Source organism: Mixophyes fleayi, chromosome 6 (genome assembly GCF_038048845.1).
Source record: "Mixophyes fleayi isolate aMixFle1 chromosome 6, aMixFle1.hap1, whole genome shotgun sequence".
NCBI classification, from domain to species: domain Eukaryota; kingdom Metazoa; phylum Chordata; class Amphibia; order Anura; family Limnodynastidae; genus Mixophyes; species Mixophyes fleayi.
Genome location: NC_134407.1, coordinates 217,449,700 through 217,475,843, shown reverse-complemented (window position 1 = coordinate 217,475,843; position 26,144 = coordinate 217,449,700). Strand labels below are relative to the sequence as shown.

General features: G+C 41.9%; 1 protein-coding gene across 1 annotated transcript in view; it reads left to right on the top strand.

The window, feature by feature from the left end:
• LOC142095488 (uncharacterized) overlaps window positions 1-26,144 on the top strand; it is a 307,911-nt gene that overhangs the window by 119,619 nt on the left and 162,148 nt on the right. Inside the window, exons 6-8 of the mRNA XM_075178433.1 lie at window positions 2,714-2,813; window positions 3,939-4,036; window positions 4,194-4,305. Coding sequence (XP_075034534.1) covers window positions 2,714-2,813; window positions 3,939-4,036; window positions 4,194-4,305 — 310 coding nt within the window. The remainder of the gene's footprint in view (window positions 1-2,713; window positions 2,814-3,938; window positions 4,037-4,193; window positions 4,306-26,144) is intronic.

The following is a 26,144-nucleotide window of genomic DNA, read 5'->3' as shown; positions in this document are numbered from 1 at the left end:
TTCATAGATGATTTGGTTTTAGCGGTGGGACAGGCGTTGGACCTCCCAGAACCGGAGGATCCTACTCCTAGAGACAGAACACTGTTTAAGAAGGCCAAGAGGAAGGCTATCCGGTTTCCCCCTTCTGTAGAACTCAGAGATATTGCAGAGGGAGCCTGGAAACAGCCTGATAGAAGGTTCTCTGTTCCCAGGTGATTCTCTACCCTGTATCCATTGCAGGAGAAAGACATGGCTCGCTGGGAGAGTATTCCTAAGGTAGATATTCCAGTAGCCCGTTTGGCCAGACACACTTTACTACCAGTCCCAGGTTCAGCAACTCTGCAGGATGCCACTGATCGCAGAGTGGAATCCCAGCTGAAATCTATATTTGTGGCAGCGGGTTCTTCCTTTAGGCCCACATTTGCTTCAGCTTGGGTTGCTAGAGCCATGGAAGCATGGGCAGACCAACCTGGCTTTACATTTGAAAGAGGCATCAGTGTACCTTTATGAGGCGGCCCAGAACTCAGCGTCTGTGTCCTCCTCTATTCAGGCTGCATCTATTTCAGCAAGAAGAAAGTTATGGCTGAAATCCTGGGAAGGAGATTCGGAATCAAAAAAGTCAGTTGAAACCATTGCTTTTTCAGCAGCAGGTTTGTTCGGCCCGGAATTGGATACTATGATCTCCCAGGCAACAGGGGGCAAAAGCACTTCCTTGCCGGTATTTACTAGTAGGGGCCGGACCCCTCGGTTCAGCTCCTTTTCGTCAGCCCTTTAGGGGGAGCTCCTTGCCTAGGGGAGAGTCATTTAGAGGTAGACAACCAAATGCTCGAGGCTCCTCTGTCAGGGGTAGATCCTCGTTTGTAGCTAGGCGCCAGGCCTCCAAGACCCAGGAGAAGCCTGCGTCCTGACGACCACTCTATTCTGCCGGAGGTGGCGCCAGTGGGGGGATGTCTGTCTTTGTTTCAGGAACAGTGGGCAGCGTCCTCCCAAGACCCTTGGATTCGGGGCATTATATCAAGGGGGTACATGATAGACCTGCTGGGTCTGTTCCTGCCTGCCGAGAAGATCGGTTCAATTCGGAGTATAACATCTCAGGTCTTGTCTTCTCCCAGACCCTCAATTCACTTGTGCATGCGGCTGCTGGGAAAGATGGTGGCCTCCTTCGATACCATCCCCTTCGGTCGAGCTCATTCTCGATGCTTCCAGTTGGATCTGTTGACAAAATGGTCAGGATCTCACCTACGCTTGGATCTCCAGAGGATCTCGCTGTCTCCGAGGGCGAGAGAATCGCTCCAGTGGTGGCTGAATCAGGATCACATGGCGGTGGGCAGGTCCTTTGCTCCATGGTCATGGATCATAGCCACAACAGACGCCAGCCTGAGAGGTTGGGGAGCGGTGGTCCTGCACCTCAGGCTCCAGGGGCTCTGGTCAGTTCAGGTATCAGCCTTATCAATCAACACATTAGAGTTGAAGGCAATTCTTTTAGCACTCGGGGGGGCCCAGACTCTTCTTCATGGCCACTCAGAGTTCAGTCCGACAATGCCACGGCTGTGGCTTTCGTCAACAGATAGGGAGGAACCAGGAGTGCAGCTGCAATGCAAGTGGCAGCTCAGATATTCCTTTGGGCAGAACAGTACGTTCCAGCAATATCGGCGGTGTTCATTCCAGGAATAAAAAATTGGGAGGCCGATTACCTCAGTTGCAATGCGATGATGCCAGGGGAGTGGTCCATCCACCCGGAAATATTTCAGTCTCTAGTTCAGAGGTGGGGTCTTCCGGATATAGATCTCATGGCCTCCAGACACAACAAGAAAGTTCACAGGTTTTGCGCAAGGGCAAGAGACCCCTTAGCGATAGCGGTGGACGTGATGTCCATGTCATGGGAATTCAGGTTGGGTTATCTGTTTCCCCCGATTCCCATGCTTCCCCGAGTACTCAGACGAGTGAGGCAAGGCGGAAAAGTTAGATGTGGTTAGGGCTCTCCGCATTTATGTCAAAAGAACTTCTCAGATTAGACGTACAGATTCTCCTTTTGTTCTTTATGATTCTAATAAAAGAGGCTGGCCAGCCTCAAAACAGTCCATTGCAAGATGGATTACGGCAACCATTAAGCAAGCTTACATAAAGGCTAACCGTCCTGTGCCAGAGAGACTTACGGCCCATTCCACCAGATCGGTAGGGGGGTCATGGGCAGCGAGAAATGGGGCTTCTGCAGACCAGCTTTGCAGGGCAGCCACCTGGTCATCTGTCCACACCTTTACAAAATTTTATCAGTTTAATGTATTTGCATCCGCGGATGCAAATTTCACTCGTAGTGCTCTACGAGCGGGGCTTTGAGTGGTCCCACCCTTAGGGGGCTGCTTTAGAAGGTCCCCATGGTAAGCAGTGTCCCCCAGACTGGATGAAAGAGAAAAGAGGTTTTATGTACTTACGTTAAATCCGTTTCTCTGATTCCGCCTGGGGGACACTGAGATCCCTCCCTTCTGCTTTTCCTCTGTGTGCTTTTGTTTAATTGCCATTTTTTCCTTGGGCTTTTTAAATAACTGAACAGGAAGGGGCAGGGGAATTGTAGAGGGGAGGGGTCTGTCAGTAGTGCTAAACTTAACTAGCTAGGTGCCAACTCCCGTGCTCCCCTCCACAACCCATAGTAAGCAGTGTCCCCCAGACGGAATCAGAGAAACGGATTTAACGTAAGTACATAAATCCTCTTTTTATTGGTTTCTGGATGGTTTAGGGTGATAACCTGGCTGATATTAAGGCAGAAGATATAAAGGGAGAAGAAGAGACGTATGTGAGGGGTGATCAGCAGGAATTTCCTACAGATATCAGCACAGGTGAGTACTACATCAATCTCTTATTCTACATCCTCCTCTGTCTGTACAAACTAATGAGGAACAAGTATCTGCTCAGTGGGGGAGTCAGGAGCCATTAGTCCCTATTAGACTTCTGTTCTCCTTCTCACATCATATCATTGTGATCTGACCAGTCTCCTCCCTCCACACTCTCTGTTGATTCCTATATCTCAATACAAGTCAACATAGTGATTCAATAGCTTTACAGGATCTTTGCTCCTATCCTGACACTACAGCATATCTAACAGGATATTTTCCGATCATGAGCAAAGTTAGTAATGGGAAACAGCATCTTACTGCCCAGAACAGGCAGAGGATATTGGTGAATTCTTTTCCAACTCCATGTTGAGGCTTCTTGCTATCGGACTAATCTGAACACACACCCTGCTCAGCTACATATCCTCCCTTTTCAATTCCCTGTGGTTGATCACTACTTTTATTGATTTTAAGTGGCATATTTTAAAACTGAATTATTTTTGTCTATATCACATATAGCCAAGTAAGCAGATGGGCTCTTTGAGCCAAACACCATGCTGAGCGGTTCCTAAAAGTTTATTCAGGTGTCAAATTTCCATCCCAGGCCAGGATACATCTCACAGCACGGGCTCTTTGAAGCTGCCACAGGTGACACTCCTATCTTCTCACACTGGAATGTGCAGAGCCTTCAAATACAAATACAACACACTTTCTGTCTACACATTTTACACTGCAGTAGTTTAACTTATCAATGAATTAAATTAATTTACCATATTTACACTGCAGTTATGATTTAGGCCTTATCCCCCACAATAATGTGATGGGTTAACCCTTATAAATAACTGTAAGTTCTCTATGTTCACGACAGTATCTTATTTACGAAACTGGGGGTTTGTATTGTCAATTCTGTTAACTTTTTTGATGACAGTAGACATTCATCCCCTCATATCGAGATCTTTCTGGTGTTGGTGTTTCTCATTGTTCCAGCCTGTTTTTACTGTTTTACAATAACATTAAGATTGGAACATATAAGTGATGCCCCTTTAATTACTAGGTTGCTTAGGTTATTGTACACACAACATCTGCCCATTACACCTAAACAATGTATCAGTCACTGTGTGTCTTCTACAGTTGGATCCAGTAACAGAAATACCCCAGAGAGATGTCCCCGTCCTCTTTATTCACAGGATTGTACAAAGGAAAATCACAGTATCCCACAGGAGTGTCAGGTAGATGGACTTTATGATCTCGCTAAATTACCAAAATTACTTTTCACTATATGATCTGTAGAACAGCTGTGAATATCTGATATTATTGTGTTTAATCTCAATTAGTAAAATAAGATGTTTTTAAATTGTTATTTTATGGGTTTCTTTTGTTATTTAGTTTGATGATCTGACTGATATTAAGGTAGAACATATAGACGGAGAAGAAGAGATGTATGTGAGGGGTGATCAGCAGTGTAAGGAGGAGGAAATCCCTACAGATATCAGCACTGGTGAGTAATAAACACTTATTACAGAAAAGAGTGACACATTTTCCTTGTTCAGACACTACCACAATCACTTGTTCTACACCCATAAAAAAGTATCTGCCCAGTGGGATTTTTTTTGGAGTTTTCCATGGTGCAGTGTAGGTTGGTGTGGGGTGATGTGGTGTTTCTGTTGCCGTGTGGATGTACTAATATTGGAATTTGGCTTATCTTGATGTTACTCTCGTTAGTTCGGTGGGTTGGTGTTCTAGGGTGTGTTCCTTGAGTAGGGACCGATGTTTGTTCAGTTCATAGAACAATTTCTTCGGTTGTCTTTTGGTGCTTATAGAGTTCTGTGAAGAGATGGGGGGAGGAGAGAGTGGGAGGGGGGGAAAGAGGAAGGAGGCTCACCTCAATAGTTAGGTGGTTTGTCCTTCAGCCCCTATTAGACTCCTGTTCTCCTCCTCATATTATATCATTGTGCTACCAGCCAGGAGATTTGACCAGTCTCCTCCCCACACTCTCTGATGATTCTCATGCATCAGTATAAAAGACATCACGATAATGATTCAATCACTGATCAATGTGATGAGATGGATGGTATTACCCATGATCCTCCCTGTGCAGTAGTACATGTGACATTACCCATTATCTTCCTTCTGTAATAATTCCTGAATGTTTTATTCTCAGTATGTGTAACACTGCAATACTAAAGCAGGTTGTTTCCTGCATATTTCCCATCACTTCACACAAGCTACTTTCATAGAACTATAATCACACACCCATCATTGTACCATAGCTCCTCTCATATCTTTGTGGTTGGATGCTTTGTACTGTTGCTCTTCATCTTCTGAATTGTCTCTGTATCCTGATCTGCCCTTATGCTTTCTTCCACTTTTCGCTGTTGCTAGTCTGTGCTCCATTCTCCTACTCAGTCCTAATTCTCTCCTCCGCTCTGTTCCTTCCTTATTCTGTGTTGCTATTTCCTACTGTGCTGTATTGCTCTGTCAAGCTGCGCTCCTTCCCTCTCAGTGCTTGTCTACACAGAGGCTTCATCCTAAACTAGTAGCATTACTCTGGATACAGGGTTATGCTGCCTGATGTTAATATATAGAGGCTGTTTTATTGTTCATTTACTACCTAAGTGTCCACTTGATGAACTTTGAGCAGTCTACTACCAAAGCTCTAATGTTTGTTTGTGAGGGTAGTGTTTGTATGAGCATTGTGGTTGGACAATTTTGCTGTCTAATGAGGTTCCCTGTCCTATGATAGAGGCTGGTTCATGTGTGTGCTTGGGAAATATTACACAGCAAACTGATTTTTTCATTGTCATATGTGACTGTGCAATCTGTATGTCCCTGTGGCTGGATCTATGCAATGTGCTTGTGTTATGTTTTATGCCAATGTTTTATCTGTGTAATTACTCTATGTTGTGACAAGATGAGTGTGACAGTCATCATCTCCACATCTGTCATTTTAAACTCTTAGGATGAAAAGATGCTTGTGTTTAGTTGAAGATTGGGTTGTTTTAACCTTTATTTGTTACACAATCTAAATTGATAAAACCCTATCTGGATGGAATTAAGTTTATCCATACTATTCTTAAATAAAGCCAGGTGGTTACATGTATTCATCTGAATATCATATCGGATTACAACATGGTGGATGTTTCCTGACCAAGGCACCACTCCCCTCTTACAAACAAGAAGCCAGCAGTCTCTGGAGCCCCTCTGACATCACAAATGCCTAGAAGGGGTTAAAACAGTGAGGCTCTGTTACTTAACCAGGATTAAGTCAGTCAGCAACTGGTTGAAATAGGTATTGTTCTACCTGGAACTGTGTTAGACTTCTAGGCTCCAAAACAGCAGGAGGAAAAACCATGAGGGGATGACAGCTCTCTCCTCCCATCTCCATCCCTTTAGGGGGTGGGCTTTCCAGTGTGGGAAATTTGTCTCTTTAAAAAGAGCTGCAGGGCAGACTTCAGTGTGTGTCATTTGCTTCTAAACTCTATTGACGTTTGAGTCGCAGCTCCTGCCTGAGTGCTAAGGATTTTTGCCTGGGAGTATTGCGGCTATTGGATTACAAGCTTTTATTTTGACTTTCAGATTTGTTTGCTCTGTCTGTCATATTCTATTAATCATGGATATTATCATTTCCCTATGACTTGGACTGGTAAAGAAAACACATTTTCTTTATAAACGATTTGAGGTTATTGAACACTGGGGTGTTACTGCGTCATGGTTGGTGAGCACTGGATGTTGTTTAATGTATTGTTTGATATATATAACCTATTGTTTGCAGTTATCTGTAATAAAGGTACATTTGTATCCGTACCTTTTTTTTGCCTGTGTGATCCTGAACCCCTAGATACCAGAATTTTCCTCTGGGCTCCTACCCTAACATCCTTGTATCATCACATTTGTACATTTAGATTTGTAACGAAGTGTTCTTGTATGCAAGCAGAAATTAAACAATTGAACATCTTGAACTCACTAAATGTATGAAAATTTGCTATTCAATGTCTATTTCCATACATCTATTTTATTTCCAGCAGATGGACAGGAAATCCAGAATACCTCTGAGAGATATCTCGTTGTGTCTCCAGGTTATAAAATAGAAGACAACATCAACATACAAGATTTTCCAGGAAAAAGCCCCATTACTCCAAATATACATCAATTACGTCACAGTGAACATATATCATCTGATCCCTCTAATCATGAGGCATGTTTTCCTAATAACTCCGATATTGCTATAGCTGGTACAGCTCATAGAGGGGATACAATATTTCCATGTTTTGAATGTGGGAAATGTTTTACATATAAATCATGTCTCACTGATCATCAGAGAACTCACACAGGTGAGAAACCATTTCCATGCTCTGAGTGTGGTAAATGTTTTACAGTTAAATCCCATCTTCTTAATCATCAGAGAACTCACACAGGTGAGAAACCATTTCTATGTTCTAAGTGTGGGAAATGTTTTAGACAGAAATCACATCTTGTTACACATCGAAGAACTCAGTGTGGTGAGAAACCATTTTTATGTTCTGAGTGTGGGAAATGCTTTTCAGATAACATATGGCTTGATAGACACTACAGAACTCACACAGGTGAGAAACCATTTCCATGTTCTAAGTGTGGGAAACGGTTTTCAATTAAATACAGTCTTGCAAGACACCACAGAATTCATACAGGTGAGAAAACATTTCCATGTTCTGAGTGTGGGAAATGTTTTACACGGAAATCAGAACTGGTTTTACATCAGAGAACTCATACAGGTGAGAAACCATTTCCATGCTCTGAGTGTGGGAAATGTTTTACACAGAAAACAGATCTGGTTTCACATCAGAGAACTCATACAGGTGAGAAACCATTTCCATGTTCTGAGTGTGGGAAACGGTTTTCAGTTAAATCCAGTCTTGTAAGACACCACAGAACTCATACAGGTGAGAAACCATTTCCATGCTCTGAGTGTAGGAAATGTTTCACAAGTAAATTCACTCTTCTTAGACATCAGAGCATTCACATAGGTGAGAAACCATGTTCATGCTCTGAGTGTGGGAAATGTTTTACACAGAAAAAAGATCTGGTTTCACATCAGAAAATTCACACAGGTGAGAAACCATTTCCATGTTCTGAGTGTGGGAGATGTTTTGCATTGAAATCTAGTCTTGTAAGACACCACAGAACTCATACAGATGAGAAACCATTTCAGTGTTCTTAGTGTGGTAAATGTTTTACACAGAAACCAGTTCTTGTTAAACATCAAAGAACTCACAATGGGTTTTGATAGAGGTGGTTTACTAGAGTAAGAGCTGCTGGTTTAAAAATGATCTGCACTCTTAAATAAAGATACTAAACCAGCGCTGCATTCACTTTAGTGTAAGCTACAAAATGGTGAATCTGTAAGTCACGGATATTGGGTGTTCCCAAGCCTATTGGTATAGGTGTTTTGTGAAGGCTGAGTCTTGTCTCTCCAGGTAGGTCCTTGTCTCCTTGTGATAAGATTGTCGTTGTGCCATGTAGATGTATGTCTTAAAAAACTGTTCCTCCATATACAGCAAGTCTTTATTTACAGAAAGTCTGTAGTGTTTTTTAAATGGTTAAAGGTGCATGTAGTTGACAGTCTTTCCTTAAATCTGGTGTCCTCCCCGAGATGTTGTTCCTCAGTGACTCAAGAAAACACAAAGAACATAGGGAAATGATGTGAGGTGCCCTTTAAGCATAGGGATCTGTACAATAGGTATGCACTCACTATTAGAAGGTCTCTGATATAGTTTGTAGTCTCCTTTCTTAGGTGTTGTGAGGATACTGGGTTTAGCGTAACCTTTTGGGCCCCACAGCTGGCCTATCCGGTACCTATCCAAGGTTCAAAATCACCCAGGCAAATATCCAAAATAAAACAAACAAGTTTATTTAACAAAATGGTAGCACAAAACAGCAATTAACAGATGTAAATAATAACTTGCAACAAATACCACTACAGTTTGGCACAGGCAACATACAGGGTATAATGAAAACACCTCACCAGTATCCTTGTCATTTTCAGGGACTGCTGTCTATCAATCCAAGCTTTTCCCCTCTCTCCTTTAAGACTACCAGCAAACGTAGTGGCCCTAAGTAACTGTCACTCCACTTTCGGCGGACACACAGCTTCCCAAGACCTGGAGAGGTAGATCGGGCAACGGCAGTACTCCAGGGACTGATTGTCCCTTTCCTGTCAGGGGCAGAGATTAATATATCGCAACACCAGCCTGACCTCAGCTATCACTCTGTATTGAATGCCAGCTTGCTGTCCTCTCTAGCTGTCTTTTAAGCCCAAAAAATGACCTCATCAGCAATTCCAGGATCGGCCTGATTGGTCCTTTTCTGTGTTTACCTTTTCACAGGTAAACATACATGAAAGGAGATAGCAGATGAGTCACTCCTGATTTAATAAGGAACAGGTATTGTTATGTGGCTATACAGCAGAGTTTGCGTAAACAAGAAAGATCACCCTCCAGACACCATTCCATTTAAATACACAATGCCTTCCTCTGTAATTAAACATAGAGCTCTGTCTGTGGACCCATTTCCTATGCTAGCACACATAGATCAAAGCTAAAGGAAGACATGAGACCCCCTGGTGTGATGTACATTCATATAGGACTGTTGGACAATAAACCGTTTGCCTAGACTGAAACAATGGACTAGTCTGCATGTTAATGATACAAGCTGTCAGTTATTTCAAAGTAGAATATACACAAGCTTAAATATGACTGACAAATATGGGGGAACCAGAGGGCTAGAAAAAGTATATATTTGATAGTCCGCAGTCACCTCATTCCCTCACAGGTATCCTCTCTATTTTCTGTAGTGTTTGATCTCAAAAGGGTTAACTCTTCACACCTCCAAACTGTTACACAAATGTAAATGCAAGCACACACAGCTTGTTAATCAAATGTATGAACAAATCACACACTGGCATTCCAAGGGTTAACTTGGTCGAGCAATCTGTCTCTTCTAACAGGCTAATGGATTCGTTAGAGTATCAAGGACGCAATTTATTAAATTATAGATTTAATATATAAAAATACAGGGCATTCAGATATAAAGAAAAATAATGAATAAACAATTAATAGACTGACAGAACAAGCAAAGCAGTTTAAAATAAAAAGGGGTTACATTCAGATTTGCACTTACATGAATTGCATTCTAGCCAAGGTAAATGTGGCTTGGAAGAAGATGGACAGCTTATCAATGTGAATTGATTTCCCAAAAAGTCTGACAGTTTGTCCTTTCCAAAACACAGGTTTTTAAGCAAAATGAAATGGGATGGTCTTCACAGGGGTAGTGTTTAATGCTAATAGGGGGCAGGGATGTCCCCTGGGTGTTACTATACTTTGCTCACAAATATTTCCAAAGTCTTGACCTGTGGGTAATTCTTCACAGATATTTCCCAGAGAAATAACTCCCCCTTCAATAAACCGGTCATAATCTCCCGCACATTTAAATACCAAACATGATGGAATTATGACAATGTGACATACGTTTTTCAAAGATGTGTGATTTTAGCTGTTCACGGATACCCCCCATACCTGTTATTCACAACCCTGGTGTGATTTCTGCTCCTCAGTATGGAGGCCCACCCACATTTCCCGAAATATGAACTATGACAACATTTTCCTTTGAAGGTCATATTTCTATATACATGTATAGGCTTTCACATGCTGCCTGCAGGGATCTCCAGCTGGGAACCGCCCCACACAATCTATTCAAGTGTCTAAAACTCCCCTCCAAGCCAGGCTGTTTCACAGTAGGAGCCATTTGAAGATGTCACGGGTGACCCACTTATCTTTTCACACTGGAATGTACAAAGCCATCAAACACTTACATCAGACTCTCTGGGCTACATTTACTAAGCTGCGGGTTTGAAAAAGTGGGGATGTTGCCTATGGCAACCAATCAGATTCTAGCTTTCATTTATTTAGTACATTTTACAAAATGACAGCTAGAATCTGATTGGTTGCTATAGGCAACATCCCCACTTTTTCAAACCCGCAGCTTAGTAAATCTAGCCCTTTGTCTTTAAATTTTACACTTTAACTTATCAATGGATTCATTTAATACAACCTATTTACACTGCAGTTATGAATTATCCCTTATAAATAACTACAAGCTCTCTATGTTCACAACAGTCACGAACAGTTCTCACCTGAGCCTGTGTGACGTGTGTGACAAAGGGTTAATCAAAAACAACCACCTGGTCTGTTTAAAATTATTAAATCTTTCCCTATCTATGCCACACACTAGCTTTGCCGTATCAACTATGCCACCACCAAGGTTTTTTTTTATGAAGAGCTGACATTCTTATTTAGGATTCCTTCGGTTTTCCCTTAGAACTAATCTAGCACAATTTACTTTTATCAAGTTAACATTGACCACAATGTTCTCTCTGGTTTTCAAATTATGTAGCGTTTTGACCAAACTCACGTGAATTTCACAGAGACTTGAACTTATTAAGTGTAATTTAATATGGAAACTACATCCACAATGCTTAAGATAGAACAGTTAATAAAAAGAATATACAAATATAATGCACTTGTTTCTTATAAAATAAAAGTGATAAAACACAGAATTGATAACTCACATATAATCAAATTTCAAGAATTTGATTATACATCTACTCTTCACCGTTAAAATGAGGTCCTCGATCCCTTGCTTCGTGGATGGGTCTTCCTCTCAAACCGAAACGTCTTCAAAGTCTGAATCCTCATACATCTCCCCCTCCTTGTGTAAGGAAAGTTCCGTGTCAGAGTCACCAGGATCGTAGGGGATAGTAGGTGCAAATCGTTTACGATGCCTGGCTGTACCTGTGGAGGACTATAACCTCTCTAGAGAAGCTGACACTCTGGTCATTCCCTGTACCGATATCTCCATATTTTGCATCCATGGGGGTTCAGCCAAACTTCCTGACGACCCGGCAATAGATTGAGACGCCTGACCCGAGGGAAGGGCATCTGAAGAATGTGTAGCTAACAAAGAAGATGTAAATGGTTCAGTTCAACCCCAAAAGTGGATAATCTCTCTTAAGTTCTGCAATGAGCCGCGTCAGTTCCTTGACCCATGCCGGTTCCGCCAAATCCATCACCTCTTCAGACAAACGCTGCCCTAGTTCCCCAACCTCACAAGCTGCGCACAGGCCCACCGGGTCTGACCATCCACTTGACATTTCAGATTGGCACCTAGAACAGGTGAAATACATCACAGATACAGCTTTGGACTTTGCACCGGACCCTCTTTCTGACATATTGAAATGGAGAAAGAAACAGTTAATAGAGTTCTTACAGAATGTGTATATCTGTCTAAAACCAGAGTTGGAACCTTAGGAAATATTCCCACTATATAAAACAAGGTATATCAGAATGGTATACAAACACAGAGGGAGAAAGCAGCAGCATACAGAGAGTACTGAATACAAAACGGCACAATCATTCCGTCAGAATATCACAGATTGCCACATGAATATCTAACTGAACTCCCTCCTCAGGGACACAGACAGAGTGAGGTAAAATGGGGCTGGAAACTGCAGAGCCCGAGCATGACGGTGGAATCGCTCCTCCGCTTTTTCTTATACCCCATTATAGAAAATTGGTCGCCCATATCTTTCAGTGTAATCTGGTGAGGACTGTGCTCAGGCGATAGCTCCTCACCAGAAATGCTCATAAAAATACCTGCCAGATCCATCGCTGTCTGTTCCTCACTCCATGTGAGTATTTCTGTAGGTAGGGAATGAGCTGCAGACAGGGCCGTCACCCCTTCAATGGGGCATTGGCAATCTGTGATCGCGACCCCCAGGGCAGCTGGATCCACTTCCCTGGCAGTGGCTGAGTCCCTGAACCCCCAGAGAGGCGGGTGACCCTTTTCCTGGGGGTCCGATACATGATGAGGGGGCGGCTGTAAAGCGTTGTGAGCGATCTACCTGTGAATGCCACAAAGAAAATAAAGCAAGCTGCTACAAAAAAACCAACTAATCTAAAGTGTGACCAACTCCATTGGGCACTAAAAAATAACTGAAGATTGCCGGTGAAAAAGGGGCATAGAGGGGTGGGAGCAGGACAGACAAGTCTTTTTAGTGCCTGGACTCCACAGCGCCCTCTGTACCCTCATGGTCTGCAGTGTCCCCCAACAGTGTTTAGAGAAAGAGGTTTTATGGTGAGTACAAAACCCTCTTTTGTTTGGTGCTGGGAGAAGCAGAAAAATGGGACACTTCAATAGCAGATTGACTCCCAAAAGAGAACACAAACTTAAGAGTCACAGTGCAGTTTTAAAACCAAGCTGCGGGGCCCACAGCCCCCCTTCCTGTGATGTCCAAAATGAAAGGTCTGTGTTAATGCAAATTAGGATTTTATGACTCTGCTGGAGAGACACCGTTTAAGTCAGGTTTTTGTTACCCTAACTGTCCTAACTTTTCACCAGTATGGCTTACATACATGATTTTAGCTCCACAAAACAGGTCATAAGTTCCTCTTCATCTGCATACCACACATGCCCCTGGTAAGTATGATATTGGAGAAAATTATATGATATTTTCCTGTGACCCTATTCAGCTTGAATTTGTCATGCACATATGACCCTGTCTCTGTAGTCGGCATGTCTGAGTCTTCCCACTGGTGTGTTAGATTTCACTGTCCTGAAAATTTTGCGATCTGTCATAAATGATACAAGGTACTACAATGGATCTGGGCTCTTATCTACCAGCACCCTCTGGGGAGTTTAACATAATCAAACACATTGATTTAAACAGCTCCTCTGAGCCATGTCACACTATTTCTAGGAATTTACAAACATATTTGCAGATTTATATACCTAGAAGTTAGCTTGCACATGACACGATGGTACAGGTAAAGAGAGAGTGCAACGTATGATATGTGATATACTACACTATCGCTAGATTGCTGTTCTTAGCAGAATTATAATTTCAGGAATTGAGAGGTGTTTCTAGCAGTAATAGTGAATAGTATGTGACAGCCGTCATCTGGAGCTAGTGTTGTGAATCCTCACACAGACACAGCAGAACAACAAATGTATATCCCTCTGCTTATCTTTACTTAGTGACCATATAAGGACCAAACAATTCACTGTGCATCTGTACACATCTGAAGGGGCTGTAATGCCAAAAAACAGATGCATCCAGGGGCAAACACAGGATTTTTAAGGGGGGGGGGGTTTCCAATATATATATATATATATATCTATATATACATACATACACCATGGGGTAAATGTATGAACGTGCGGGTTCTTCAACACCTGCGTGTTCGGCGATTCAATTTCAAGTTTCCCTTTACAATGCAGCGCTGCTTGAAATTTAATCGCAGAACACGCTGAACATGCGGGTGTTGAAGAACCCGCATGTTCATACATTTACCCCCATATGTGTGTATATATATATATATATATATATATATATATGTCTATATATACATATGTCTATATATGTGTATATATACGTATATATATATAAATATATATATATATATACACATACATACAAGTTAACCCGTGCATGATACTCATGCATTCTAGTCAAATCAAGCTACTTAAGGTGTTAAAAAGGTTCTTGTCATGCATTTGGGCCATAGCCCAGGCCTCAACCACCAACCACTCCCCACTGTCACCCCCGGCAACCACCAACCACTCCCAACTGTCACTTCTCCTTCAAGAAATATATATATATTTTTTTTAAATCTCTATAAACACTTTTAACAATTAACAAATTAAATTAACAAATTAAAAACATCTTAGTATACCAAATTTCAGCCCTTTCTGAATTTTTTTTCCCACACACACTAAGAATTTAGTAGGTCAGTGTATAACTCCGCCCAGCAGGTGGCGCTGCAGCTTGGTTTTATTTTTACACACACACACAGACAGACTAACACACACCACTAGACATCTATATTATAGATATATATATATATGTATACATGCGCAGCAGCTCCATTTCGGCAATGCTGAATTGTACAGCAGCCACATCGCTGTGACGGAAGTGTATAGAGGCAATGTTTAGCGCCCGTTCTTTCGCGGAGGGGAGGGGTTTCTTGATAACCAGAAACCCCCCCTACGTGCGCCCCTGGCATCTCTACCTCAGAGGGTTATGTTATATATGTTATACACACAAGAAAAAGATTCCACCAGTGATGCACATTATTATGAAGGTTACATTAACCCTATCACTACAAGTGCTATTATACCTGCAGTACCGCAAATCTACTTACAAAGTCCTTCAACAACTTCTCTGCATCAATAGAGGAATTTGCTTTCACACGTGGGTAAGGGTCCACTCATCCTGAAAATAGGTCAACACAAACCAGCATGCTTCAAATGTTTGATATTTTAGCATTTGTATAAAATAAAGTCATACAATGTGAAGAGGCATCCTTGTTTGCAGCATGCGCTTGAGTTACTTTAACAGATTGACCAGTATTATATTAATATAATTTTTGCAAAATTGAGATGTTACAATATAAAAGGAGGAAGCGAACCAGAATGTGTGAACCATTGCTATCATCCCTCCTTTGGACACATGAGAGACACCAGGTGACATATGCACCAAAAGTAAAAGGAGATGATGTGGTGTAATAAGTTAGAGGGAGGGGTCTCCATAAGCACCAGAAGACACATCTATGGTGCTGTAAACCAACATCACATGGACAGGCATTCAGTAATTGTGCTACAAAGTAAGATCTGTCAGAGCAGTACATGTACATGTTAAGGTCTCCCTTAAGTAGTTATTGGTACAGGAGATTTCAAAGTAAAAAGATTAATATTTTTATTTAAATAAAATATATTGTGTTAGTACTTAACATTAAAATTTCCTATAACTAAAGCAGCTTCAGCATTAACATAAATATCTTCATTAGGCTAGGTACACACTACAGAAATTTTCTCTCGATGCTTTATCAATAATGATTTTACAAATGACTGATAGTGTGTACACACTATACACGTTTTACAAGATTTACCTTTAGATTTGAGCTCTTCATCTGTCATAATCATCGGCTGAAAAGTTCATGACTCTGTAAACTCTATGGAGATCCTGATCATCAGTGCTGCACACTGCAGAATTGGGACGACATGGTTCCATCGTAGAACAAGATTTTTAGTTCAGTTTAAAATTAAAATGAAACGATACAATGACCTTTGGAACGATAATCGCTCATCGTCGCAGTGTGCACACTAATGTAATATCGGGCTGAACAGTTGTTTATCGGGTGAATGGACCGGTAATCACCTGAACACCCTGTAGTGTGCACCCGGCCTTATTACGATTTTCTAATTCAGGCTTTAAGATCGGTCTGCCTTTAATCATTTACTTTTTCTTTATAAATCGTAATCACCATGCTCTCTTAAATGTACTGCTAACAAGATTAAATAAGGGAGGGGCTGAGTGTTCAATAGCTATGTTACATTGTTACATCTTGACAAGAGTGGAGTCCGTTGAGAAGGAGGCTGTTGAGGTGGAATTCTGATGCTCTAATGCAAAGACCTGTTGTTTTAAACACTAACACAATTACACTTCATAAGTCCTAGTTGTACAATACTAGTCCTACAGTGATACACAAAATTCTGAACACATCTTCTAAAGTATTACGTCTCTTTCAGATCTCTACTGCCTGTGCCCTGTGTCATTATTGATCTTTGTCCTACAACAGCTTGCAGCCCACAAGCCCCCTTAATACAAAACATCAACATATTAATAAAATAATAAACATTCCACAACTTCAAAACATTTATTTCAATAATCCGGATACAATCACAGATACAGTCTATTGGATTCCATTCAGATTCTGCAACCCTTTTCAATATCTTCTGTTTTTTTGTACCTTGTTCTATTCCAACCATATTTAAAGGTTTTTAATCGACACCCACCTCGGTCTATTCCAACCGTATTTAAAGGTATGAAATCTACGTTAATATAAGCCTCTGGATTTTCCTGCCTTCATTAAAAGTCTAATCCACCTTATTATTAGCCTTGGTCTATTTTAACCCTTTTTTTTTTAAGAAAATAGCCACCAGATCTCATACATTTCTATGCACTGAATATACAGACCATATACACTGCCATTGCGGAGGCAAATTATCAGGTACATATCCCCAATGTCCATTTAAACTAGAACTACACCTAATCTGAGCTACAGAGCAACACGTTGTACAAAAGTATGCAGTAGGTGATCACATGGTATAGGATATGCTGTCCCACTGGTAGATGATGTAAAAGTCTCTTGAAAATATTATACTTGAACCACATAAGTAAAGTAGAAGAGGAGGAAGATTGAATTTTTTTTTTTATATACACTACATGGTCAACAGTATGTGGACACCCGAACATCACAACCATATGTGCTTGTTGAACATCTCATGCCAAACCCCTCATTGCTGCTATAACAGCCCCCACTCATCTGGGAAGGCTTTCCATTAGATGTTGGTACAGCCACAGGAGCACTAGTGAGGTCGGGCACTGATGTTGGGAAATAAGGCCTGGCTTGCTGTATGCACTCCAATTCACCCCATAGGTGTTCGCGTTGAGGTTTAGGGCTCTGTGCAGACCAGTCAAGTTCTTCCACAACAAACTCTGGAAACCATTTTGTGCACAGGGGTATTATCATGATGAAACAGGAAAGGACTTTTCCCAAACTAATGCCACAAATTTGGAAACACAAATTTCTCTAGAATGTCATTGTGTTCTGTTGCATTAAGTTTTCCCAAACCATGATTTGTTCATTAAGTGGTATCATGTGACAGTGCCACGTTGAAAGTCGCTTAGCTCTTCAGTACGACCCATTCTACTATGAATATATGGTGATTACATGGCTGTATGCTTGATTATATGCACCTATTAGCATTGGCTGTAGTCGAAATGGCCATACACACTAATTAAAATCTGTAGTCAATATTAAATATCACTAAGTCAGTAATACTTTGTATATCTATGATCCAAGACAACGTTTTATTTCTGGGCAGTGGGACAGCTGAAAGAACTATATTTCCTTTCCCTACTCCATGGCAGCCCTTACAATGGGTTAATACCCTGATCAGCTTAGTGTAGACAGGAAAAGATTTGACCCACCTGGACCCTATATAAGGCAGCTCCTCCTCAGTGTCTTCTTCTCCTGTCTCAGCGTGTGTAAGACAGGGTAGTGTAGTGTTTTTTGTTTTTATTTTATTCGAGAGGGTTTACCTAAGAGTTTTTCTGGCTTTCCTCTAAGCTGGCTGCCTGTGTATACAGTACCAGTGGGGCTGCAGGTGCTGAGACAAGTCTTCTCTCACTGTGAGTTACCTGGCTGCCTGGACATCAGGAGGGTGTGCACACTTGGAAGATGCGCACACATGCGGAGACAAGCGCGCATGCGCAATGTGCTGCCGGGTTGCCGGCAGCACTATTCTCATCCAGCTCACCTGTCAAGCAGGAGACAGGCAAGACAATTACTCTGCTGAGGACTCACCCTGATGATGTCAAGGCAGGCACCTTATTTAAGCAGCTGAAGCCCATTTTATGAGGCTCAGTGTTTGCTATAGATGATTGTATGCTGCAGGATCTAGCAGCCATCTGGACAGTGCGCAATGGACCAGGATCCCACCCCAAAAAAGCTGAAGGACACCCCAAGGTAAGCCCTTAAAGTGGGGTTTTTTGTGTACTTTTAAGATATGTTACTTAGTTCCTTTTTGTTCTATTGTCTACAGTACCTCTGTGGAGCTTGTGCAGGGAAAAAGGAAATGTAAAATGAAAAATTGTGTGTGTGCAGCTTGTGATGGCCGATTGCTGAAAGATTGTACTGATCTGTTATGTGTGTCATGCACCCCTGAAAACTACAGAGAAGCCTGACCCACCCAGAACAATTTAAACAGTTTTTTTCATGGATGGTCAAAGCGATGCAGGATTTTCAGGCCCCAGAACAGGGAACAAAGAAGGACAAGATTCCTATAGGAAAAGATATGGAGGAAGTGACTCCACAGCCATCCTCTGAAACATTAAGTTCCCCTCAGGAGTGGGATTCGGAGTCAGATAGTGAGTCTGAGGTGAAAGAGGATCCCAGAATGTTTCATTTGAATACTGTGAATGTTATACTCAAGCATTTTAACAAATCACTAGGTATTGAGAAACCAACAGTTCCGTTCAAACCTGAGGATGCATTGTTTTCGGAACACCAAGTAAAATCTAGAGTGTTCCATACACATAAGGTGATAAAAGACTTGATCACCAAGGAATGGAAAGCCTTAGACAAAAGTCATCCTAACATGGGGAGACTGAACCGCATGTACCCTTTTCAGAATGAGGATATGGTGAAATGGTGTTCGGTACCTAAGGTGGATTCAGCCATAGCTGGCTTATCCTCAAGGACCACTCTCCCATGGGATGATGGGCAACCATTGAAAGATGTCATGGATAGGAGAATCGAGACTTCCTTCAGGAAATTACACATCTCAGGCATAACTCTAAAGTCTGGGATAGCCATGGCTTTGGTAGCTAGAGCCCTTAGGTTGTGGGCCAACATATTGCATACAGATATTGAAGATAACATAAATAGATTGTATCTTCTAAAATCCTTAGAGATTATGCAGAAAAGCATTGATTTCTTGTGTGAAGCCTCGTTGGATACGATTGTATTCTCTTCCAGTAGCATGGCCTCGGCAGTTGTCGCAAGAAGAGCGCTTTGGTTACATCCGTGGGCGGCAGATCATCAATCCAAAAGCCATCTGACAACGCTTCCATATGAAGGTAATTTCTTGTTTAGAGAAAAACTGGATAATCTAATGCAGAGGCTAGCAAGTGGTAATGCTAATCGTCTACCACAAGACAAAAAGGGGAGATGTTTTCTCTCTTACTCTCCAAGGCAACAGTTTAAAGAAGCCCATGCCTATAGGCCTGGGAGACAATATTCTAGACACCAAGATCATATGGCAAGACAGTGCTTTCAGCCCTTCAGACCAAAAAGGGGGAAACAAGGACAGCAAAGAATCCAATGACTATCTGCAGATCCAGTCTCCACTAACTCCAGTGGGTGGCAGGATTCAGACCACACAAGACAAATGGGTCCAGGAGATAGTCACCAGGTGATATGCCATCACCAGCAATTCTTGAGATTTTGCCTTCAAGGACGCCACTTCCAGTTTACTTGTCTTCCGTTTGGAATTTCCACGTCTCCAAGAACATTCACCAAAGTCCTTATAGTTCTCATAGCAGCACTCAGGGAGAGAAGAATGGTTTTGTGGCCGTATCTGACGATATCCTAATTTCGGCAAAGTCAGAGGAAGCGGCCTTGCAGGATACATCTCAAGTAATCCAGTTTCTACAAAGGCACGGTTAGTTAATTAATGTATCAAAAAGTCATTTGACACCATCACAACAGCTTGTGTTTCTAGGAGTGCAAATAAATAAAAAAACGGACAAGGTCTGTCTCTCTCAAGAAAGGTTGGACAAAATCCAGTCTTCGCCTCCTAGGAATATTTTCCTCAACAATAGGAATCCTTCCATGGGCAAGATGGCATATGAGAGATCTTCAAGCAAACCTCTTTGCACAATGGGATCGTACAGTGGAGTCTATAGATTCCAAAATCAACCTCTCAAGATCGGCAAGACAGTCCCTAAGCTGGTGGCAGCTCTGAGGCCTGAGAAAGCTAGGTATGACTCTCTCGATACCGGACTGGTGTGTCCTTAACACAGACGCCAGTTCAGTAGTTTGGGGTGCTCACTTGCAGGAGATGGTCACACAAGGCACTTGGCGAGACGAAGAGAGACTTCTCCAGGGAAATATCTTGGAGATAAGAGTGGTCTGGCATGCAGCCCAGTACTTCCAGTCCAATCTACGAGCCAAACATCTGCGACTGTTCTCAGACAACAGGACTGTGAAGGCCTTTATAATCAAGCAGGGTGGTACCAAAAGCAGGGCAATCTTGGCTGAAATAACCTTGGCTGAATAACTAATGGCATGGGCAGAGACGAACCTGAGATCTCTCTCAGCCCTTCACGTGGCAGGCAAAGACAGTGTATTGGCGGACTATTTAAGCAGACATCAAGTCCACCCAGGAGAATGGGAATTGCACGAAGAGGTCTATCAACTTATACGACACAGATTAGGAAGGCCAGAGATAGACCTGTAGTCACAGGGAACAATGCCAAGGTACCCCTCTTCTACTTCCGTCACAGAGACAACAGGGCCTTAGAGATAGATGCCCTGTCAATGCACTGGAACTTCAAACTGGGATACGTGATTCCTCCCTTTCCAGTCATCCCTTAGATACTCAGAAAGATAAGGAAAGAGAATGTGGAGGTGATAGCAGTCCTCTCGGCATGGCAGCGGCATCCTTGGTTTGCGGTAGCATGGAGAATGTTGATGGAACATCCATGGCCAATGCTGGTCAGACCAGACCTCATAAATCAGGGTCCGGTTCTGCATCCAAATCTGGACTCTCTTGGTTTGATGGCGTGGAGACTGAGCAGCGATTACTGAAATACAAAGGTCTTTTAGACGAGGTAATAGACATTCTAATTCAGGCCAGGAAAAAGAATTCTTCCATAATTTATTACAGAATTTGGAAAAAATAAATTTGTTGGGCAGGGGACATGGCAAAGAATCCCATATCTGCCAGTGTGCTGGATGTGTTAGAGTTTCTCAAAGATGGTTTTGTTAAAGGACTAGCACCCTCTACATTAAAGTTACAACTATCTGCTCTTAACATCCTTCTTGACACCAGTCATCTCAGGGTCTCGTCTTCCAGTTTTTTGAAGCACAGAATAGGTTACGACCGAGACTGAAACCATTTTTAGCCCCTTGGGACCATAATATTGTCTTGGACGCCTTAACAGCTGATCCCTTTGAACCATTGCAGGATACATCTCTCAGGTGGCTCTCTCTGAAAGTGCTCTTTCTGGTGGCAGTGACAATCACTTTGGCTCGTCAAATAGGGGACATACATGCGTTATGGTGTGAAGAACTGTTCCTGAACATTTATGAAGATAAAGTAATTTTGAGGACGAAGCCGGAGTATCTACCCAAGGTTTTATCTTCCTTCTACATCAATCAAGAATTGGTACTGCCATCTCTCTACCCTCATCCCACTAATAGTGAGGAAACACATCTCCATACTCTAGATGTGGTGAGAGCTATATCTACTTACATTGTCAAGATGTTAGGAAGACAAAGCAACTAATTGTACTGAAGGTCCTCACAAAGGACATGCCCCATCCAAACCAACATTGGTGAAGTGGATTAGAGAAGTGATTGCACAGGCCTACATGGGGAAAGGGCGTGAAGTACCTAGGATACTGAAGGCAAATTCAACTAGGGCATTTGCGACCTCCTGGGCACATAGAACCCATGAATCAGCAACCAACATCTGTAAGGCAGCCGGATGGTCATCGGTGCACACTTTTTCTAAGCATTATCTTCTTGACGTTTCAATCTCTAAGGAGACACAGTTTGGGAGAGATTCTCCAGCAAGCAAGAATTTAAAGGAACAATTAGCTCCTAGTCTTTTCAAGAGTACTGTCCTGACTCCCAGTCGACCGTCTACACAGCTCTGTGAGGGAGGGAGATGGTTGAGTAGGAAGGAAGGGTTCTTCAGATGTGGTAGATTAAAATGTGGTTCATGTGCATATGTGGACCACCAATGTATAGAGTTTTCTTCTTTTATATCAGGTGAGAAGTTTTTTATCAAGAAATCCCTAGATTGCCAGTCTACATTTGTCATCTATTTGGTCAACTGTGGGTGCGGTATTCAATATGTAGGACGCACTATTAGAGCAGTCGGTACACGTTTCCAGGAACATCGACGCAACATAGTAAAGAATGTCAAAACACATCGTTTCTCTCAACATGTTATTCAATGTCAAGAGGGTCGTTTAACAGGTCTTAAATTTAGGGCAATCGAGCATATTACCAAAACTATAAGAGGGGGGGATAGGTTTCATCTGTTGTGTAAGCGGGAAGCTTACTGGATTTTTAAGTTAAAAACTCTGACACCTTTAGGTTTGAACGACACCATAGAGCTTAACAATATCTGCTAAAGTTGTTTCTATATGTTTTAGAGTACTTATTCATGGTATTTATAATTAGTCAATTTTAATTTGACTTTAACGATCTAATTTGATGTATGCCAAGAAGGAGTACATTATGAGAATTCTATATTAATATTTATTTATATTTATTATTACTATTATTATTTTTTGAGAATTTTGAGCCAACAATCTGTAGTATTGATCTTTTTATATATTAAAATTATTGTTTTATACCTTTATTTTATTTATATGTTATAGTATCTTTAGCTGTGTAGATCCGATATGTTTTGATGTGTAAAAACCATCTCCAGATACACCAATAACAAATCTTTATCCTAGATTGGTGTCTACAAATGATATTTTGAACCAGCGGATCTTACAATTAGGATTACAACTTTCACAGCTGAGTTACGAGTGACGTATTTAACAGCTGGTATTTTTTCTGAATGGGAACCTTTTTTCTAAACAGGAACCTTATTCCATTGCACCATTGTATCACATGATCAGCGATAAAGGATTGGTTTACTATCCCCATGTGATTAGAAGCACTGACTATATAGAGAAGGCTGGTCTGTTCTGATAATTACACCTCTGATGAAACGGCCAGAGTGCCGAGAAACGCGTCAGGTATTTGCTGGATTCCAGTCAGTGATTGTAACAGCGGAGTCACTAACATACCCCGGGGTCGAAGAAACTTTCTCCGTGATTTGAATGGTCAAACCTCTATACAATACCGCTTTGAGGCTGAATCTCCATGACATTTGATTGCCTATTCGGGATTAACGTTAAGTATACAACATCTTAAAAGGCATCTATGTTCCTCTCATAGAGAGGGTGACTATTGTGCACTCAATTGGGGACTTTATACACGAAGTCTGGTTCATATGAACCTCTTGAATTATCTATGAGTGATCTTTACTATCACATTAGATTGCCTATCCGGGACTAACATCAAGTATATAACAACCTAAAAGGCAACAATGTTCCTCTCACAGAGAGGGTGACTTTTGTGTACTCAATTGGGGATTTCACACACGAGGTTTTTGTTCATATGAACTTCCTGAATCATTCATGAGTGATTTTATCATTATCATGGACTAAATAACCTGCGGTATGAGGATTTGTTTTTACATTTGTGTGCTCTAGTACATTCATTTTCCAGGATTGAGCCGTGTATTTGTTGGATTATCATCTTACACACTTTGTTGTGTCTACAAGTTTCAACCTATACATATACACGAGTATATCCAATTATTACTACATCTGCTGTGAATCCATTTAGGGAATATTTTATGTGCTCTGACACATTTTAGAGTGTTGAATCTGATATATGCCAGTTTTTTGTTATACCTAATACTGGCTATTGTTTTATAAATATGTGTAATGGTATATTTATATCATCTTTAAATACATATTATTTTATATAATAAATTAATTTGTAATTAATCCAACTAGTGGCTTACAGTTTTTTGCGCTCTCAGTTTTCTTTTTGTTTATGTTTATATCCTTAATCAGGTCCCAGAGCCTGTAAGGAGAGCTGCAACTGGCCATAGTTTTGTTTATTTTAGGTATTAAATAGGTTTTAGAGCGCCCTCTTTCTATATCTAACTTTGTAAGCGCTGTAAATAAATTTTCTGTTTGACTGTATAAAGGTGTTGGTTTTTATTGCCCTCACGACTATTGTACTGCTTTGGTATGACCCATTGTAAGGGCTGCCGTGGAGTAGAGAAAGGAAAATTGAGAATTATACTCACTGTCAATTTCCTTTCCTTGAGATACTCCATAGCAGCCCTATATATTCCCACCCTTGTTCTATTAGTTATGTTCTAGGACGGCTTAGGAAGTTACGAAAGACACCAAGGAGGAGCAGGAGCTGCCTTATATAGGGTCCAGGTGGGGCAAATCTTTTCCTGTCTACACTAGCTGATCAGGGTATTAACCCATTGTAAGGGCTGACATGGAGTATCTCAAGGAAAGGAAATTAACGGTGAGTATAATTCTCAATTTTTTTACTACAGTAAGAATTTGAGTGAGTATCTTGCAGTGGCGGATTCAGGAGAGGGGGAGGGAAGGCGATTGGGGCACTCATGTCCCCCCTCTACTCTAGCGGGGGCGTGCTGCCTGTGGTTACACACTATATGCAGGTCCGTGCCGGCATACAGAGAATCCTGCCCGGTTCTGATTGTCTTTTAAACACAATCAGCGTGCAGGGCCCTCTTAAGTACATCTTGGGCCCCCGGGCACAGCAGTGCACCGGGGCCCCTATATATACAAAACAAAAAATTATATATATGGGCCCTGCAGCCCAGGAATGCCCGTCGGAGGCAGCAAAAAAAAAAAACCTGAAGAAAATACTTACCTTGCGGTCAGCTGGCGATCCGGCTCCCTCCGTGGTCTCCTCCTCCGTCGCACTCCGCAATGGATGTTGGGGGGGCGTGATGATGTCACGTATGACTTAATGAATCACCAATAGACTGTAAGCTTGTGAGCAGGGCCCTCTTACCTCTACGTATGGATGTATTATCCAGGATTGTTTTATTACTGTGTGTTCCCAATTGTAAAGCGCTACGGAATCTGCTGACGCTATGTAAATAAATGATGATGATGATCTCACTGGTATATTCTGTGTGCAGGACAATCTCACCAGTTATCCTGTGGAAACACTGGGGAGAAGAATAAGTAATCCATACTTGCCAACTCTCCGGGAATGTCCGGGAGACTCCCGAAATTCGGTTCAGTCTCCCGGGCTCGTTGGCATTTCTCCCGCATCCTGGATTTCACCGAGAATCGCGATTCATGGTGATTGACGCCATTTTGGAGGGCGGGAGGGGGCGGGACGAGGCCAATCTCATCATTTTGACCCCCGCCCTCCAGTCACGCCCCTTCTCCCGGAAACTTGTTTCCGAGAGTTGGTAAGTATGAAGTAATCCCTATAACTGTTCCCTGGACAGAGGCAGCCACTTCCCTGTAGTACAGATGGTTTTGTTCCCACCAGATAAATACTTCTCTGAATTTCCTCCTGCTCTTCTATATGCAGGGATAAGAGAGGTCACTTAACTACTATAGGTAACACTGGATGGAAATAAGCCCACGAATGTCAGAACGGTGGCCATTTTCTTGTAGCCCAATTAGTGAATATTTACTACCAAGAGAATACTATATATTATGTCTGCTAGAAACCACGAAGGATGTCTTGTAAATAGCAGGAGCTACATCTGACTGGTTCCAACATAATCACTAGAGTAAAATATGTTTTGCAATTTGTGTCCTTAATGCTGATTAGCGGCGGCCATTTTCTTGTAGTCTCCCCAGACACAACATAG